At 40.5% G+C, this 17,987-nt stretch overlaps 1 protein-coding gene across 1 annotated transcript in view; it reads right to left on the bottom strand.

The window, feature by feature from the left end:
- The window catches only part of LOC137161497 (uncharacterized), a 106,048-nt gene that overhangs the window by 52,951 nt on the left and 35,110 nt on the right, over positions 1-17,987 (bottom strand). The window contains exons 5-7 of the mRNA XM_067560783.1: positions 13,547-13,633; positions 11,077-11,215; positions 6,518-6,618 (exon numbers count right to left, since the gene is read on the bottom strand). Coding sequence (XP_067416884.1) covers positions 6,518-6,618; positions 11,077-11,215; positions 13,547-13,633 — 327 coding nt within the window. The remainder of the gene's footprint in view (positions 1-6,517; positions 6,619-11,076; positions 11,216-13,546; positions 13,634-17,987) is intronic.

Raw genomic sequence — 17,987 nt, 5'->3', positions numbered from 1 at the left:
ATATTTGGGGCTTAGCTCTCATTTATTCCTTGGACTGTTTCCAGCACTATGGCAGTATAAAGGCCCCTCTGCCAGAGTAGTGTGAAGAGGCCTTATTGTAAATGAGAACAGTAGATTACAAGGGAAGAATTATTTTAAAGAATGATTAAATTCATCTAGTTAAAGCTCATTACTTAATCTACAAATGGAACAATTGAAAAGGCTTCCAAACAATGTATTTGACTCAAACTGGGATTTGAAAAAAGCAGGCTTTTTCTGTGTGTGTGTGTGTGTGTGTGTGTGTGTGTGTGTGTGTGTGTGCGCGCGCGCGCGCATTAAACAAAGCAGAACAGTGTCTAACTTAAGACATATTTCAATTTTTAAACATATTCACTCCAAAATATAAGCAAATCATAATTAATATGCATATGGTGTGTATTGTGGGGGTGGGAATACAAAAATAAGAGAAAATGTCTGAGGCCCTGTCTACACACAAACTTGCACATATTTAACTAAATCAGTAGAAAAAACATATCCTTACCTAAATTGATGCCAGCTTGTATGAGGACAAGGCCTTAAAGTGGGAGCCACTTCTCATGGAAAATGTGAAAACATTCTGGTCGTCATTCTCCACTGCCTTGTACCCTGTACAGTTATTTACACTAGTGAAAAATGTGTGTGTGATGTTACCATTCTGAATGTCTATTGTTTTGCAGATGGAAATGACGACACAAGGTGCAAAACACTGAAGAATCAAATTCTGTGTAGAGAAACAATTCTGCCTACATGTCATTTCCCCCTCACCCCCCAGCCTGCTTTTTTTCTCTCCTCCAAAACCCAGGCCTCTTTGACATCCCCCAAAAATGAGCCACCTTGCATCACCAATCACTTGAAAATCTTGGCCTTGATTATTCCATAATTATTTTTTTCCATTTCTAAAAAATATCCTGATTGCATTTAACTTTTGTCTCTGTTGGTGCTTTGTCAATGTAATTGCCTGAAATTGGTTTTGAATTAATTTTCAAGTGGCACTTTCCCCTTTTCATGTTTAAAAGGTCACTCCATTTCTATTTTATTTTTCTCGCACATCTCTGTGAACAATCTCTTCTGCTTCAGTCAGGCTCATAGTAACAAGGACTGAGCCAAGATATATTTGTCTTAGGCCAGGCAAACAGGGACCCATGTGGCCTACCTTTAGACTGGAGCAGGATAAAAGGCCAACACGGCCTCCTCACGGTTTGGTGACATAACCACTAATCCTCCCTTGTTTGGAAACAATTACAGAAGTCACCTGAAATTGTCTACAGAGGAAATTTTCTAGAAGAGTTAGAGGGCCAACATTCTACTGCAATTTACAATGGTGGAAATTGAGAGTAGATCCATGGGCTTCCGTGGAGTTACTCAAGATTTACAATGGTGTAGGTAAGTGCAGAGTTTGGCCTTTTGTGTTGACAATCCAGAGAAAGAATAGTTTGCCAGTGGTCAGTGGCACAGAATATAGCAAGTTTTTCATGCAAGTACATGTTTAAAAGTTATTTTGTTCATGAAGCGCAATGCACAACTGTATTTATGTGACTTAATGCATTCATTTATATGCTGTGCTTGAAGGGTGATATTCACCTCTGCGCAGATGGCCAACATGAGGGCTATACACCGAGTATGTTACACCAAGCTCTTTTTTTGCAAGTTCTCTGCCCAGGGATGAATTTCACCTTCTATGAATAAAGTGCTGGAGATAAAATTGGCAAGTGCAGATTACAGGAGACAAATTCAATTGTGGAGCAGAACAAGAGGGAAACACAAACATTGCCAAGAATCTACTTTGTAGGCAATGGCATAAACTGGCTTTGGTCATGTGACCCTGTTTAAGAAAATCTGACCACACACTGCAATATAAAGGCCTGATCCTAACACCACTATTCTACGTGTATGTAGGTGAAGTCTCTGACTGCAAACTGATGGCAGGCTGAGGTTCTTGAGGGTTTAAAGATTTTATAGATTGTATATGTAAGAATAACTGTACAGTAAACTTTCCCCTCTAACCTGAATCAAAATGACATTATTCCTTTTCTTTATGCCTTATTAACCATATATCGATGACAATTCTAGGAGAGGTTGTGAAAAGCCTTTGGCTCCAATGTTGCTAGTACACTAAACATACCCAGCTAAACCTCTCCTTCTTAGTAGACACAGCCAATACTGTCATCTAGATGTGACCGTGTCAGAGAAATATATATATATATATATATATGAATTGCAACCAACTGATTCTGGCTCAATCCAAGTGTAAATCAGAGATGACTCATTAAGAAAGGGGAGACCTCTGAGGAGCTGGATGAGACAATGCCCTTATCCTCTACTGGGGATATCCACTTTCCAATCACCAAGGTAGCAATGAAGTCCAGAGGCCTTCTTGGACTCAGCATTGCTCCTGCATACTCATATAGCAACAGTGATGAGAAACGTCTTCTTTCAAATTCAGCTAATCAGAAGTGTGTGCTCATTCCTCTCAGACCAAGACCTTATCATTGATCCAGGCTTTTGTCGAGGTTAGATGCAGCACATCCTACCCTGGACTAACTATCAGGGATAATGAAGGAAACCTCCACTGGGACAACATGCAGACATCCATCTTTTAATAAAAAAACAGCACATCACACTGCACTCCAACAACTTCCCTATTACATTTCAAATGCACTTCAAGGTCCTGGAGCTACAGTTGCCTTAGACACTTACCTAAGACCCAGCCCATCATCTCCATCTCTGACACAGCTCTGCTGAAAGATCCCAAGTTGAACTTTCGTAAGCAAGGGACAGTGCATCTCTTTACCACTAGAGATAAGCTCAAACCTGACCAATTTTGGAGCACAACGAAAGAACCATCATTTTCTCCAAGCCTTCCTCTCAGAAACAATGCTGGAAGAATGACTAGGCAACATCTCTCATAAGGGAAGAAGCAAAGTATTAACTAACAATGGCTGAATTAAGAAAGTGGTAGACACTTTACGGACACAATTACTGCAACTGTTAATTTTGTAACTCGCATGTAGATACCATGATGATGAGTGCAATAGAAATGCAAAGATAAGGGAAAAAAAGATATTCTGATAATTACAGGTATCAATATTTAACCTAACCTTGACAGTATAACAACTCTGAAGAGAGAATAAAAGCTATAATCAAATATAACAGCATCAAATGCCTCTGCCTCATGCCACAGTCTTCACAGAAAAAATAATTTAAGGTAAAATAAATTTTAAAATCCCAACATGTTAACTAGAGTTGGTTGAAAATTTTTCATCAAAACATTTTTTGATGAAAAAAATGTTTTTAAGTATATAAAAGTTTTTATGAGAACATTAATTCCCTCCCCCCCGCACACCCCTTTCCTTCTTGCCACTAAAAACAGAAAAAAGGGTGGAGAGAGGGAAAAGTGGAAAGAAAGGTAGGGGAGGAGAAAAAATAAAAGCCTTGACATTTTTGTTGCAAAGGAACCTTAGCAGACAAGAAATTATAATCCCAAGTGTTTAAGTAAACTCTTCAGAGAGATCCTTTGGGGTTTTGTTTTTCCCTTTTGTTTACAGGTTAACAATAACCAGGATTGCCTGATTTCTTGCTAACAATCAGTGATCCTGCCATTTACTAGTTTAGTGATACCCATTTCACTCACTGCTCATCCGTGTTGGAGCAAGGAAACTGTATGGGACACAAACAAAAAGTACTCTCTCAATACTGACTACATGTGTGTTGCGGCCTTCTTGTGGCTAGCCCAAGGACAGGATATGGGCGCTTCTACCACCACCTAAGGGAGATCTTCTTTGGCTCAAGTGGAAGTGGCCCAGTTTTTGGAGTGGAAGGACAAGGCTCTAGTCTCAGCTCCCTAGGAGTGTATGTATCTAGTTACTGTGTCTATAGCACAGGGGTTCATTAAAACTGGACTGATTCTACAGCGTTCGAATTTTGATCATATGAGGAGTTAGGGCCTAACGTGTAAATGAAAATGAATCTGATGACTACAGTCTAGCTCCTGGTAGACATCTAGAATCACAGCAAAACACCTCTACTCAGTTTAGCATAACTGGTAAGCCCTACTCATGAAAGGTTCCAGACTGGAATGCAGAGGTGTTGCAGCTAAGGGCTGAGGGGCCTCAAAGGAGTGCTGCAGAAAAGCTTGCACAACAGCTGCCTATGGTCCAGAAGTCTGAGTACAGGAGTGGGCGTCAGGAACTCCCAAGTTCTAATCTCAGCTCTGACAGTAACTCCCTCGTTGACTCTGTTATTTAACTTCTCCAGGCTTCAGTTTCTCCACCTGTAAAACTAGGATTACACCTCTTTCACAAGAACATTACGGTCATGAATAAATCCTGACAAAGTGTTTTGAAGATTAAAAGCACCATGTAAACACACTGTATTCTTATAACTAGAACTTTCAAACCAAATATAAAAATAATTAGGAAAAACCTTTACTTTGGTTCTTGGTAATTCCCCAACCAAAAAATATATAACTATTCTTGTCCGTGAAGTTGTTTCACTAATTAGGTTATAGTTTGGTAACAATTCACTCAGATTTTCAGACATGTTAGGTAGAAAAATCCATATGCAATTGTGCATCTAGTTCCTACATGCAATTACAGTCATATGCACAAAAGACATAATTCCATGGACAAATGACCAATTGAGCACAGTTGTGTGCAATTTAAGTAATGGCATGTGCATGTCAGGCTCACAACCGAACACCTAAATTGTCGGAATATCTGCCCCTAGACTGCAACATTTAATTTGGCATGAAAAGATGGAGATTGACAACATTTAGTTTGTGTAGTAATAGAGTGTAAATTTTTTCGTTGCAGTGTAAAACAAGCTTAGGGTGACCAGTATGTGAAATGTCTTTTGGACAGAACTACTTAATTAAATTAAAAAATAGACAGATGGAACCACCAAATCCATAATCATACGACTGTTTTTGACTTCTCTCCAGAGCATGCAGTACCCTGGAAAAGAATGCAAATTGCAAATTAAACCTTCAGTTACCTTCAGCAACCTGACAGATTGGCCCAAGAAATACTGCTACATCTAGCAGACTGGAAAAGTGATGTGTTCATTGCACAGAGGTGTGAAAGACCCAGCCCACCCCAGCTCATCTCACAGGGCACAGCTGGTGAACTGTACACAAAGGGGGGAAGCAAGTGGGAGGGGGAAGAAGAGGCCTGAAGTAAACTAGAAGACATCTTTGCATTCCATTATCCACTCCTACCCCTTTTTGCAGTTTTGATTGCCACATCACTGAAAAAGGATTTTCCACCCAAGCAACATTCTGGGAAGTGTTGGATCAATTTGCTAAAATAGTATAACGGGATCCAGAAGCATGAGTGAGCTTTCTCAGTGACTTTGGGTGTCATCCATCTCTCGCCCTTAAACACAGTCTTGTTGCAACACAAGACCATCAGAGAGCTTTCATTTGTTCTGAAGACAGCGTGACTACTATTAAACTCTCAGACACACACGTCAAAGTGATATGCCGTGTTCTCTGGGGCTATAGCCAACTGGCACACAGGACACTCTGTGCAACAGCGGGTGGGAAGGGAAAATGTACTGACACACTCGGGAAAATTCTGTGTACCTTCTCTCTTTTTTTTTTTTTAAATCAGCTTCTCCCCTCAGAAAATGCTTCTTCCAAATACCTGCCCTCCTTCTCTTTCTCCATGTACATACTCTTAGACTCTTCCATCTGCTCCATTCCCCACAAAGGCTGTGTGTGAAAGGCAGAAGACGTAGGATATAGACGGGGATGTGATTCTCCCAGCTGCAGGGGCATCTCATTCTTACACAGTGCTTTTTTTGTTTGTTTAAAAGCACCATATGAACTTTAATTAAATATTGTTAGTTAATCCTTACAGCCCCTATAAAGTAAATTATCGTCCCCATTTCAGAAGTATGGACAGTGAGACAATAGTAATTTCACTCTCAAGCTGTCATAAAATGAAACGACAATCCCAAGGCGGTCTCCTGCTGGCAGGGAAGGAAGAATGAGATATATTCATTCTTCTTCTCTTTTGGGAGGTGCTGAGACACTATGGCAGTGGGCACAAATATAAGAAACTGGATGGGCAGACGGTGGGCCAGATTCTCAAATATAGTCTGGCCCCTTTGTGCTACTCAGTGCCTTGGTGAGAGGGAAACCCTCAGCTGATGTCAAGCTAGTGAAGCCAATGCTTTAGCCAGCCCCAACCCAGGCGCCAGGCACATACTGTAGGAGGAGGAGTTATGAAGGGGCAAAGGAGCGAGCTCCTAAGAAGCCATCTGCCAGTAGCTTAAATTGAACAGCCCCCTACAGCAGCTTCTGCCTGGTCCATTGCTGGTGCAGACTGGGCCATGGAATCTGGGAATCAATTATGGCTGCCTTCCAGCAGCTCCCCACCACCACTTTCTTACACCCAATGGAGCGTGGACGCAGGGGAGCATCAACCCTAGACAGAGCAAGAACTATGTGGCATTATTTGAAAGCACGAGTTTTTTAAATACAAAAAGTGTTACTTACGGTTTTCAGCTGCCCATGTCTGTTAGCCAGAAGGGCATCAGCTGACTGTGCTGCACTGGTTCTCACAACAGGTTGTGAAGGAAACGATTTTGCTGCAACAACTGCAAAGTAACATCAAAACCTCAGTAATAATGTTACAAGCTGGGTGAAACTTGTTATGGGTTGAGTTAAAACCTCACTGAAATTGACAGGTGTGAACTCATGCTTCAATGAACATGACTGTAAGGATAAGCTCCCACATAAAAACAAAAGAGTATGTGAACTTGCAAGGGAGCTTTTGCTGAATATTGTTTTGGGTAGAGAGGGTGTGTGTGTGTGAGAGAGAGAGAGAAGCCAGAACACACCAATAAAAAGAAACTGGGAAAGACAGAGACAGGGAAGGAGCAGCTGAAAACATGGTGACTGTCCCTTGAAAAAACATGGGATGAGGATTTTGGGTCAAGCGTGCAGGCTGAAAAGAGTGTTCTTGTTGCTGTGATTAAAAGAAACTGTTTCCTGCTATTTGAGTCTTTCAGCATTCAGAGACACAGAACTTTGTACACTCTTTGAAGCTAAACAAAACTGCATCAAAGAAATACCCAAGTACACTATCACCAATTTCTCCCCCTAACTGGAGCAACTTGCTAGACTCCATATTTTTGGCTAGCCACTCTGGTCAAAAGGGGTAACATGAATAACAACTTCTCTTTATGTTTTAAATAATGTTGCCACTCACAACGAAAATGTGATTGTTGTTATATTGACTCAATATTATACAGCCTACTATTTGCCCCGAGTCTTGAGGATTCACTCTTCCCACAGTGACCAAGAATTTGCAACTCCAACTCCAGCCTTAAAGCATGTTTATGGTAAACTTAATTTCCCCCAATTTTACCAGATTAAAGGGCCAAATCACCTCCTTCTGTGGAAAAACCCACTGAAGGGAACAAAAAACCCATAAAATAGCAAAAATGCTATTTTGACACATCAAAATCCAAGCTCACTGGGTGGGAGGAAGATGACAGAAACCAGCAACCACATGGAAAAGGCAAGGGGTTTGACCTCAGAAGCATTCACCTCAGCATTTGACCTCAGAAGCATTCATGTAGCACATGGCCTGCTGCCTGTTGTCCTGGGAGGCCTTAAAAATGGCAGCATGGTTAGTTCAGTGGCTGTATTATCACGGATCCCTGGTCTGTGGCTGTCTAGTATCTCCCATCCCTCCCCACTAGAGGGTCCTAACAATGCTGCAAGATCAGTTCTACTGGGTTGTCCGTTTACAAGTGAGGGTTTCAAAGGGGAGCATGCCATGTAGGACATCATCTCACAAAAGTAAGCTAAAACTAACACACCTTCCCTGTCTATGGATTAATATCATGCAAACCCATGACATTTTACACATTTTCAGAATCATAAATCCATCCCCTAGCTCTAGATACAATGGTCAGGGATATTGATATGATAGCCCAAGTTCACAAAAAGATTAATGAACTTCAGCCAACCTCATTGGCAAGCTTGCCTTGCATTCTGGATTTGTAAAGAAACCTGACCTTAGGTACATTTCACCTATACTTGGTCTTTGTTTATGAATATTTCGGCACAGCTCTAGCTAATGTAATTCTAACATATTGGCATGTGACATTTATTCTTTTCAAACTGAAAAATTCTCCATTTAGTTTAAGAAAAATGTGCTATCAACTTAGACTCTAATCCTTAAACAAACTGCAGTAGCGAGGCAAGTGGGCTAGGCAAATCTGGCTCCAATTTAAATAGCCATGTATTAGTGACAAATTAAAACTTCTGTTAGAAAATATGTAAGATTATAAAACACAAATGATGCAGTATAACACAAGCTATGTCAGTTCATATGCGTAAAAATTATATTCTAAGCATGAATAGCAAAATGAAAAAATGTCTGAACTGACAATTGCCTATGGTGGAAAATACAGTCATGGGTTAATGGTCAAGTAAGTAACATTAAAAAACGTTAATCAGTTAGTTTGATCAATTCAAAGACTCCATCAGTCTCATTGCTTCTTGGTTAGTGGACTGGCTCATAGTATCTTCATATTAGTGGTATCCAGTAATATGTTTAATAGAAATGTCCCTCAACCAATGGTGGGTTTCAGAAACCATCACTACACTTGATTTTAACCAAAAGGCCAAGAAGCCATGTATTGTGACAGTACTGCACGTGGGAACATGGAAGCAAAATGCTGATGTGTTGATTTGGGACCAGATGTGCTGATTTGTTTGCCAGTACAAACACACCAGCTGATAACAGTATTATAATAATGCTGGTGTCAGAGCTCTGAGGTGAGGGAATCATTGAAAAGCTTTTGCATATGCACCTAATCCATTTATTTGGGGAGGATGGGGGAGCTTTGCGGTAATAAAATAATGAAAGTATCTGAAAACCTAGTGATATTTTAATTGCATTGCCACCCAAAACATACATTAAGATCATGCTTTGTTTGGGCCTGATTTTATAAGCAATCCACAGGCTGAACTTTCTGTTGACTTCAATGAAAGATCTGCACACAAAGAGTATGCAAGATCAGGTACTTTGTAATTGAAAAAAACTAAACCCTGACAGTATTTTTCCTTTGCTGAAGAGAGACCTTCCAGAAAAATATCATTTCCCCATAGTTGTGTTACTGACACCACATTAGACTATTAAAACTGAAATTTGAAAAATAAATTACTTTTCAATATTTACTTTTTCTTTTCAATCTCCTTGGGCAATGGAATTAAGACTTCAGATTCACTTTTAATTCTAATCAGTTTCATTTTTGTTCAGTTTAAAGAGGTTTTGTTTACTATGTAAAATAAAAACCAAGCATATGCTTGTATATGGTAGATGTACACACACAAATATAAAACACATCTGTACATTTAAAATGTTATACAGATGCTTTCTTGTTCTATTCAATTTACTCTAGATTTTATAGATAAGCAGAATACAAAAACGCACCTGAATATGCAACAAAACTTAAAAATCTAAACTGAGTTACTTTACTGCATTCCCTCAATTGTGTAGTTTAGGTGCTAAAAAATTAAGGCAGAAGAAACGGTTGGTTCCCAAGCATAAATTGCCATGTTGGGGTTCTCTGCTGTAGTTTTGTGAAAATAGGATTAAATAAAGGGAAAAAGTATTTACATTGTGCTTGATTCAATGGCCACTGAACTCTACTGGAGTCTTTCCATGGACTTCACTGGGCTTTGGATCAGACACATGATGATGATGCTCATGAGTCAGCAGATTCTCAGAGATTCAGTAAGAAAATGTTTTGTGACAGGGATAAAAGTGATTCAGATGCGGAGTTTTCAAACTCTTTGGTACCATGCTTTTAGACTGGACATAGTAAATGTAATAAATAACTACCTCTGTTATTTTTATTATAGTAGCACTCAGCGGTCCCAATGAATCAGGGACCCATCGTGCTACAAAAGAAGATACAGTCCCGATCCTCTGCTGGTATAGACTGATATAGCTCCCTTGAAATCAGTGGATCTACACTGATTTACATCAGCTGAGGATTTCTCTCTCTGACTCAAATATCTTACAGTCTGAGGTTGAATCCTACAAACACTTAGGTACGCATGTACTTTGATTCATGAGAGCAGTCTTATTTAGTTTAGTGGTACTAGTGACACAAATAAATTGACCCATGTGCATGTTTGCAGGATCGGGGCCTGAATTAAGACATGATGAGACAAATGGGTGTAAAACAAATGGAGGGAGGGAAGGAGGAAGAGTAAAGGTAACAATGAGAGAAACACATGGTTATATAGACTATCTATGAGCACAACTTGTCTGCAGTGTTGTTATAGCCGGGTTGGTCCCAGGATATTAGAGAGACAAGATGGGTGAGGTACTATCTTTTATTGGACCAGCTTTGGTTGGTGAAAGAGACAAGCTTTCAAGCTACACTGAGCTCTTCTTCAGGTGTGGAAAAAGTCACAACTAGCAGGTTTCAATGATTTTTTTTAAAGGATATAAATGAACAAATTATATTAATAATCACAATCATCTTATGCTGACTAATAATTTCATTTTCTTGCTCAAGCACAAATGATTATGCCATGAATGCAACGCAATATTAAAATTATTGTTAATCATAAAACCAGCTTTTTCAAAATACATCAGGTTGTTTAGGGATTCCAGTTACAACATAATGTAAGACTTCCATCCGTGAACACTAGCATTCGTGTTTCTTGTTCTTTATGATTACTAAAACCAGGTTTTTTAAAGAATTTTTGTCTCGATTTTAAATTTAATTCTTTTTCTTCTTTCTAAAGTCCAAGACTTTTTGTTATTGTACAAGCATGTGAAAAGTGATATATAGGATTGATTTGAAGGGGTAAAATGTTACAGCTTAGCCAGATTCTCAACAGAAATAAATCATCATTGTTCCATTAACTTCAATGGAGCTACAATGCTGTACACCAATTGTGAATCTGGTCTCTTGTTTTGATATCTTCTTGCAGACATTACATTTTAAAATCAGGGTTTTTTTTAAAAAAAAAAGTAGTATGAAAAACATTCAGAAGAAACAAAGTGTGTAAAAAAACCCAACTTTTTGATTTTATATCCTGAAGTTTTTCTTTGAGCCGTGAACCGTGAGTGCCCTCTAGGATCAGTGTCCAAAAGTCTTCATAATCTTGCTGGTTCTTTAAGATTCCAAGTCTAGTTAACTCATTCTGCAATCCTATAATCTTTAAAAAGAGAGGAAAAGAATGAATACAGAACTTACTATTCTGAATTCTTATGTGCAACAAACCCAAATATAAAATTAGGAAATAATGGGCCAACTCCTATATTGGTTGATGCAGTGTAGCTGACTACAGGAGCCTTTTGATGTGTCTTTTACACACAGGAGAAGCTGCTAGTATGCACAGGATTCCTCAGTGACCCACTGGGATAAAAAAAACTACAGTGGGACAGCTCTTACCGCTCCACTAAGAAAGGCCAAAGCCTGCTTCCACTCCACCCTGCCCCCCCAATCATAGCATAGCTCAGTGGTGTTCAGCTTGTGGTCTACGACCCCTGTGGGTCTGCAGATTATGTCTGAGATTTCCAAAGGGGTCCGCACCTCCATTTGAAATTTTTAGGGGTCCAATAAGGAAAAAAGTTTGAAAATCACTGGTCAAGCTGATGGGGATGAGGTCTAGATATGGTCCCCCACCCCCATCATGTCCCCCTGGGGTTGGTGAATGGGCTGTCATGTTAGGTAAGAGTACATTCCATCAGAGTAGTGTACACTATACAGGTATCCTGCCTGGCTGCTTCTGCAGGGGAAGAGGTTCTCTATATCTTCTTTCCCCGCCGGTACCCCACCACTGTAGAACATGGGGTTAAAACCCTGGAACTTCAAATCTAATACTTCAAATTTAATACTGGAGGAACTTCCTGGAAATTACACAGATTTAAAGATTCAGTGCCCAATGTAGATTCTCTCCAAATGGTACAGTTCGCCTGTGATGATGCCATGAAGATCCTGCATCTGTAAAGGCACATTTGTATTTTATGTCATTATAATCAAATGTATGAAATGGAGTTGAAATAGACAAGTGAAGATCCTGGAATTTAACTTATTTTCTCTCTTTGGGACTGATTAAAAAAAAATTCTTCAGGAGTCCTCCAGCCATGACGCTGTTCGCACATTAATTCAGCTCTTATCAAACCAGTTCAAACAATCACTTTCTGTTTAAAAATAAGATGTCAGTATTAAACACTGGAAGTGTGGAGGGAGGTAAGTTATGGCTTCAGTCACTTTCTCCTCCAATAGAGGGCATAAGATTGAAATTTGCACATACCTAAAATAAATGATTAAATGACCAAAAAATAAAATATAACCACTGGATGTCTATTTCTTCTTTCAATCATTCATCTCAACAGAAAATACTCTTTGCATTGCCACATGTAGCTTCATTTTATTTTCGTCAGTCAGTCAGTTAGCAAAAGAGTGACACAACCAATCTGCCATCCATTCTGGCAGTCACATGGTAAAGCACTAGCCACAAATAAATCAAGGACCACAAGGACAAAATGCATAACATTACATGGAAATCTACCCCCCTTTCCAATCAATTTGCTCTGTATCACAGAACATTGACACCGTGACAGAAAAAAACAAAATGTTAAGAAATCTAACATGTCACCACTGCATAGATGGCTTCCAAACTTAATTTTATCACTAAGAAATTGATCCAATCCCCTGTGGCTATCCAGTGTTTCCCCTTATAAAAATATATATACATATACCAAAGTGAAAAATCTGCATTTGAGAAAGAACTTCTAGATATGCAGATTAAGGGTCGGTTCCTAAAGAGAGGCATAGATAAGATGCATTTTCTCAAGAGTCTGTGAGTTGCTGTTTAGGGTCCATTTGTAATTCAAAAAAAAAAAAAAAAATTACTGTAGGAAGAGCAGATGACTTGGGAGAATGAGATAGGGAGCTTTTCACTAGTTCTAATTCTTTCCAAATCAATACTGACTAAAATCAGTTACTCTCCAACAGCTGTTCTGTGGCCTATTTTAAATTAATAGTTTCAGTCTTTTTCCTAGTGGGTAAGTATCCATGTCACAGCTGGCACTATCTGGCATTATTACAGATAGTCTCAGCTGGGAGGCCAAAGACTGAATGGGAATGGCGTTTGAAATATTTTCTCTTCCGCTGATCAAGTCCCCTTGGGTCAGGAGGAGTGAAGGTGTATTTGTGCGTAATGTGGTAAAGCCCAAATTGCTGCACTCTGTACCTGCTCTGTTGATAATTAGAGGTTTTTAGTGTGCAAGGCTTTCAACTTGGCACCTTTCAGAAGCATTAAAATCAACAAAAATTGAGATTTATGGTGGGGGGGATAAAATTTTAGGCAAATGGCATTTTTTAAGAAGAGAAATATTATGCACTCATTTAATATGTCCAAACAGAGATTTATACTAGACACAATTGCTCCAAACCCTTAAAAAACAAATATTTATAGTATAACATTTACTGAAACAATTCAGAAGTGATATTAAAAGCAAATATAACTCTTGCAGCATACCAGGTAATTACTGGACTGTGGAATAGACTCGAGGTACTTAGCATCGTGAGACAATTTGCAGTAGGGCACTTGATGTCCAGGGATACACTTAAAAGAAAGATAAAGTTTTGGTCAGTATTTTTTTTCCAGTAGCTGGGAAACAAAGCACAAAACAAATGACAAGTAAACACTCAGCCACAGGAAGCCATTAACAACAGTGGGCACCAATTAGGGCCCAGCAGGTATTCCTAACACTGCCTGGTGCTCTAGCTCCGCCTCAAATGCTTTGACATAACACTCACAAACTTAGGCTTAGGAAACAACAGGCTGTTTCATTTACTCAGCAATTTGTAGCCACATATTCCTGCTGATAGGCCCATAAACCTGTTTGTAGTCTTCTTCTGTTTCCCTTCAAGTTTGTGTCATTAGAAACTGCAATTACTGTCTGCCCAAAGGAGAACTTTTGAGGAAATAAAATAAAATGAAGATACTGTGATCCCTCTTTCTTTCTCCTATTTCCAACCTCCCTTCTGCTAATGAATGTAAAAATGCACTGGCTAACTTAAGGAAAATCTGTTCATGAGGAACATTTTTTGCTAGTTTCCCCTTCTCACCACATGGACACTGTTTTAAAAACAAAAGCAGAGTTTTCAAAAAGCACAACTTGTTAAAAAAAAAAAGGGGAAGAAAATTATTATTCTCAAAAGTAAGCCATTGTCTTAAATAATTACTAAGCATTTGCATAACAAAACAAATACATCTTCACAACCAAAAAAATAATCAGTAAAGTAGATACAATTATAAAATGTTAGCATTAATTATAAAGGTATTTTGCATTTCTATAGTATCTTCCACCCAAGGAATGCCAAAGAACCATCCAAGCCCTTGAAAAAAAATGTATGAATTAAGCCTTACACAATGCCCGGTGATAGAGGTAAGCAAGATTCTAAAAAAATACAAGATAATACATTTTTACTCTTGGATCACAAGCCTCCAAAATAAGACCTCATCTTCACTGCTTTTAAAAAAAATTAAAAAGTGTATTTTTTACCTCGGTGTAAGTAACTTATGTGAGAGTTAGCCTGAGGTAAAAACACAGTGAAGACCAGGCACTTCAGTTTTACCATAAGTAATCTTGCTTAGGTCAGCCCCTGGTGGGGGGGCATAGCATTATGTACTGTGCCTCATTTACCTCGCGGTAAAACTAAGGTGCCTGGTCTTCAGTGTGTTCTCACCTCAGGATAGCTTGTGTATGTTAGTTACCCCAAGGTTAAAAACAAAACAAAAACATAACACCCCCTCCTCTCCGCACACATCAGAAGTGAAGACAGGGCCTAAGAGAGATTGGGAATTCCTAACACTATTGTGTTTGATTCTGCTCTCAGCTGTACCAAGAATCAAGAGGGACTCCCTTGGAATTACACCATTGCAAAACCAGTGAGAGATCAGAATCTGGCCAGTGGCTTTCACGGTATATTCTGACCCCGTGAAGTGGGTGAAACAACCCGCTGATGCCACTAGTTGCCGTTTTCTTTTTCACTGCTCACACTGAGGCCAGGTCTACACCTACCTGGAAATTCGGTGGCAGTCGACGGGAGTTACGCAAGCTACTCCTGTTGACTTCGTAACTCCTCCTCTACACAGCGTCTTCACTGTGCTGCCCCGACGGGAAAGGAGTTCCCGTCGACGCAGCACTATGCCACTTGAGGAGGTGGTTTTAATGCGTCGACTTCCGCATTGATTGAGCGGGTCTTCACTGACCGCTCAATCGATTCGGCTAGATTGATCTGACTGCGGTGAATTTGCCGCCGTCAGTGAAGACTTACCCTGAGAGTTGAGGCGCTCCCTCTTCAGCCATCACTCTGCCAGATAAAAGCTGATCAAAACATTTGTATCAGTTAAAGTCAGATAATTTCTTGATGCTTTCTTCATATCTTAGTTAATTCATCTCGACTTTATTCACAGGCAAAATAAATAAATAGCAGCATAAGAGAGGTGACTGTAGTCTGAAATAATTTTGAACTCCCCGTCATTCAGATGCCTCAGGATATGATTCTGTCTTTGTCTTTATTAAAGGAAAACTAATTTTCTTCACTTCTCCCCCTCCCCCCCTCCACTTTTTCAGGAAATCAGATCTGCAATATCAATAGATTTGCAAGTCAGCTTCCAACACTGCCTCACATTAAACCACCCATTCAAGTTCCTTGTAGCATTTCTGGCCAGCTACTTATTTCAGGGAGCCGCTGTGGCCAGTTTTTATGAAAGTCTGCAACTCTAGCCTCTCAGAGCTCTATAGGCACAGTCCCTCTCTCTGGTGGCTGCAGGAGACTTGGAACCTAAAAGTCCCAGTAAAATGTGACTAGCAGCTGCAGTGGGAACAAGTTTGCAACACAACTTCAAGGTTTCATGTAAGGTGGATTTGGAAAGAGCATGTAGTTGCTTTGGGCCCTATGGTGCACATCCTGAAACCAGTGTATGGGTACATGATATAGAGATGCTCTTGAAGCTTCCCGGCACTTGGCATCCTAGCGGAAGGATAATCACTCAATACCTCAGAATCCCAGTTCATAGTGACGGCTCACTGTGTCAGATGACTGCTAGATGGAATGCGGTTGGCAGGCTTCCGAGCACTGATGTAATGTGACAGGGCCCATGCCCAACATGCAGAGAAGTAGCACTTCAACAACACATTAGAAAGGTCTTGACACCACTGCAGTTCAGCCCCTTAGGTGGGCCTGGCTGCCACAGGCACAAAGAGAGTCAGTGCTGCAACGGAAAGAAGTTGGGCACTAAATTGTCAGAGCCACAGTGTTGCGTCAAGCAGGCCTCAGTTCCTTTGCCTCTCTGCACACCTAAGCACAGAGCTGGGAAAGTCTTTGAAGGTGCCAAGGCTTCTAGTGAATAAGAGAGTTATTCCTCCCAGCACATCAGGTAACTGCACAGGGGAGCCTTTGAGGTGCCAAGACTGACACATAGGGGCAGAGGAATTCTGCAGCTGGAGTTTGAGATACTGACCTCCCTCCTCCAGCCACTGAAATTGTATTGTTATTGGAAACACAGGCAGATGTTTTTCAGGTGAGGAAACTGAGGCACAGAAAGATTGAGTAATTTGTTCACAGTCACAGAAAACTCTTATGGCAGGGCCAGAAATAAAACCAGAGCTCTTGATGCCTAGCTCTGTACCTAACCACAATCCCAATCATCCTCCCTTAATTTATATCCAGAATGGGCAAGACTATAGTATAGGGCGACCAGACTGCAAATGTGAAAAATCAGGACAGATGAGGGTAAAAGTCACCTATATAAGACAAAGCTCACAATATCGGGACTGTCCCTATCAAATGTGGACATCTGCTCACCCTACTATGACATTATGGAAGTATTTTCTCCTTCTTAGGACTACTTATTCCTCTTCAGGCTGGCTTAAATAAACCCCATGTACTGATGTATGTTTTAATTGTAGCAAAATCTAGCAGCATGAAAAAAAGCCTCATTGCATCCCCAGCTGTATGTTTATATGTCGCAACCCAAAAATCCTTTTTGAGAACATCAAGACAGAGGTGGAATCTTTGCACACAACAAGGGAGCATGCAGGCAATCTTACTACACCGCACAGGGATTTATGTACACAACTCCTGTTAACACTGAGCGTGTGCATGTGCACACACGGAAATCATAAAACTGTAGGGCTGGAAGGGACCTCAAGAGGTCATTTAGTCATTCCCCTTGCACTGAGGCAGGATTAAATATACTGTAACTATTATAGCTGTTTGGTGTGGAATACACCAAACCCCTAAGGTGCCCATAGCGTGCCAGATATACTGCAACTCAGAGGCAAGAACTGTTGTAGGCACTTCAGCAACTAGGCCTTGTAGGCACTACAATAACCACTCAGACACACAGTGAAAGGATATTTTACCAGGGCTGCCAGGAAAGGGAAAGGTTGCAGACACCCTCAGTACAGAGGCTTAAACAATTAAAGTTCAAGTGAGCAATGGGGGTTCTTGTTTGGGTCCCTGAGGCAGCCCAATCAAGAGTCAGGGCTCTTCCGGTCTAGTGTGAGAGGTGCCCTCTCCAGTCCAATCTCTATTCCAGCAAACAAAAGTTTGCAGGTTTCCAGGCCAGACTCAGTTAGCATCTCTCACTGATGACCCTCTGCACTGACTTCCTGCCCAGCCACTGCTGCTCCCCCATAAGTCCCACACAGACCTACACCCAGCTGTTGTTTCTAGCAGTCTGCCTATTCCACACATGGCTCTGCATACAGTTCCTGGGGAATGCCCTCTGCATCCGGCTTCCCTGCAGCTCCCTCCCAGCTTGCCAAGTAGCCACTACCTCCAACAAAGCCCGGCCACTGGTTCAGGACCTTTTCCCCTTACCTGGCCAGGAAGAAGGGGATGTGCAGTGGGGAGGGAGCTGTAGTCCCCTGCTTAGCAGATCCATCACAGCACCACCTAGACTG

The sequence above is a fragment of the Emydura macquarii genome, unplaced genomic scaffold (assembly GCF_026122565.2).
Source record: "Emydura macquarii macquarii isolate MOO-44397 ecotype Brisbane River unplaced genomic scaffold, CSIRO-AGI_Emac_v2 contig_2308, whole genome shotgun sequence".
Classification (NCBI taxonomy): Eukaryota; Metazoa; Chordata; order Testudines; family Chelidae; genus Emydura; species Emydura macquarii.
This window is presented reverse-complemented; position numbering and strand designations above follow the sequence as displayed.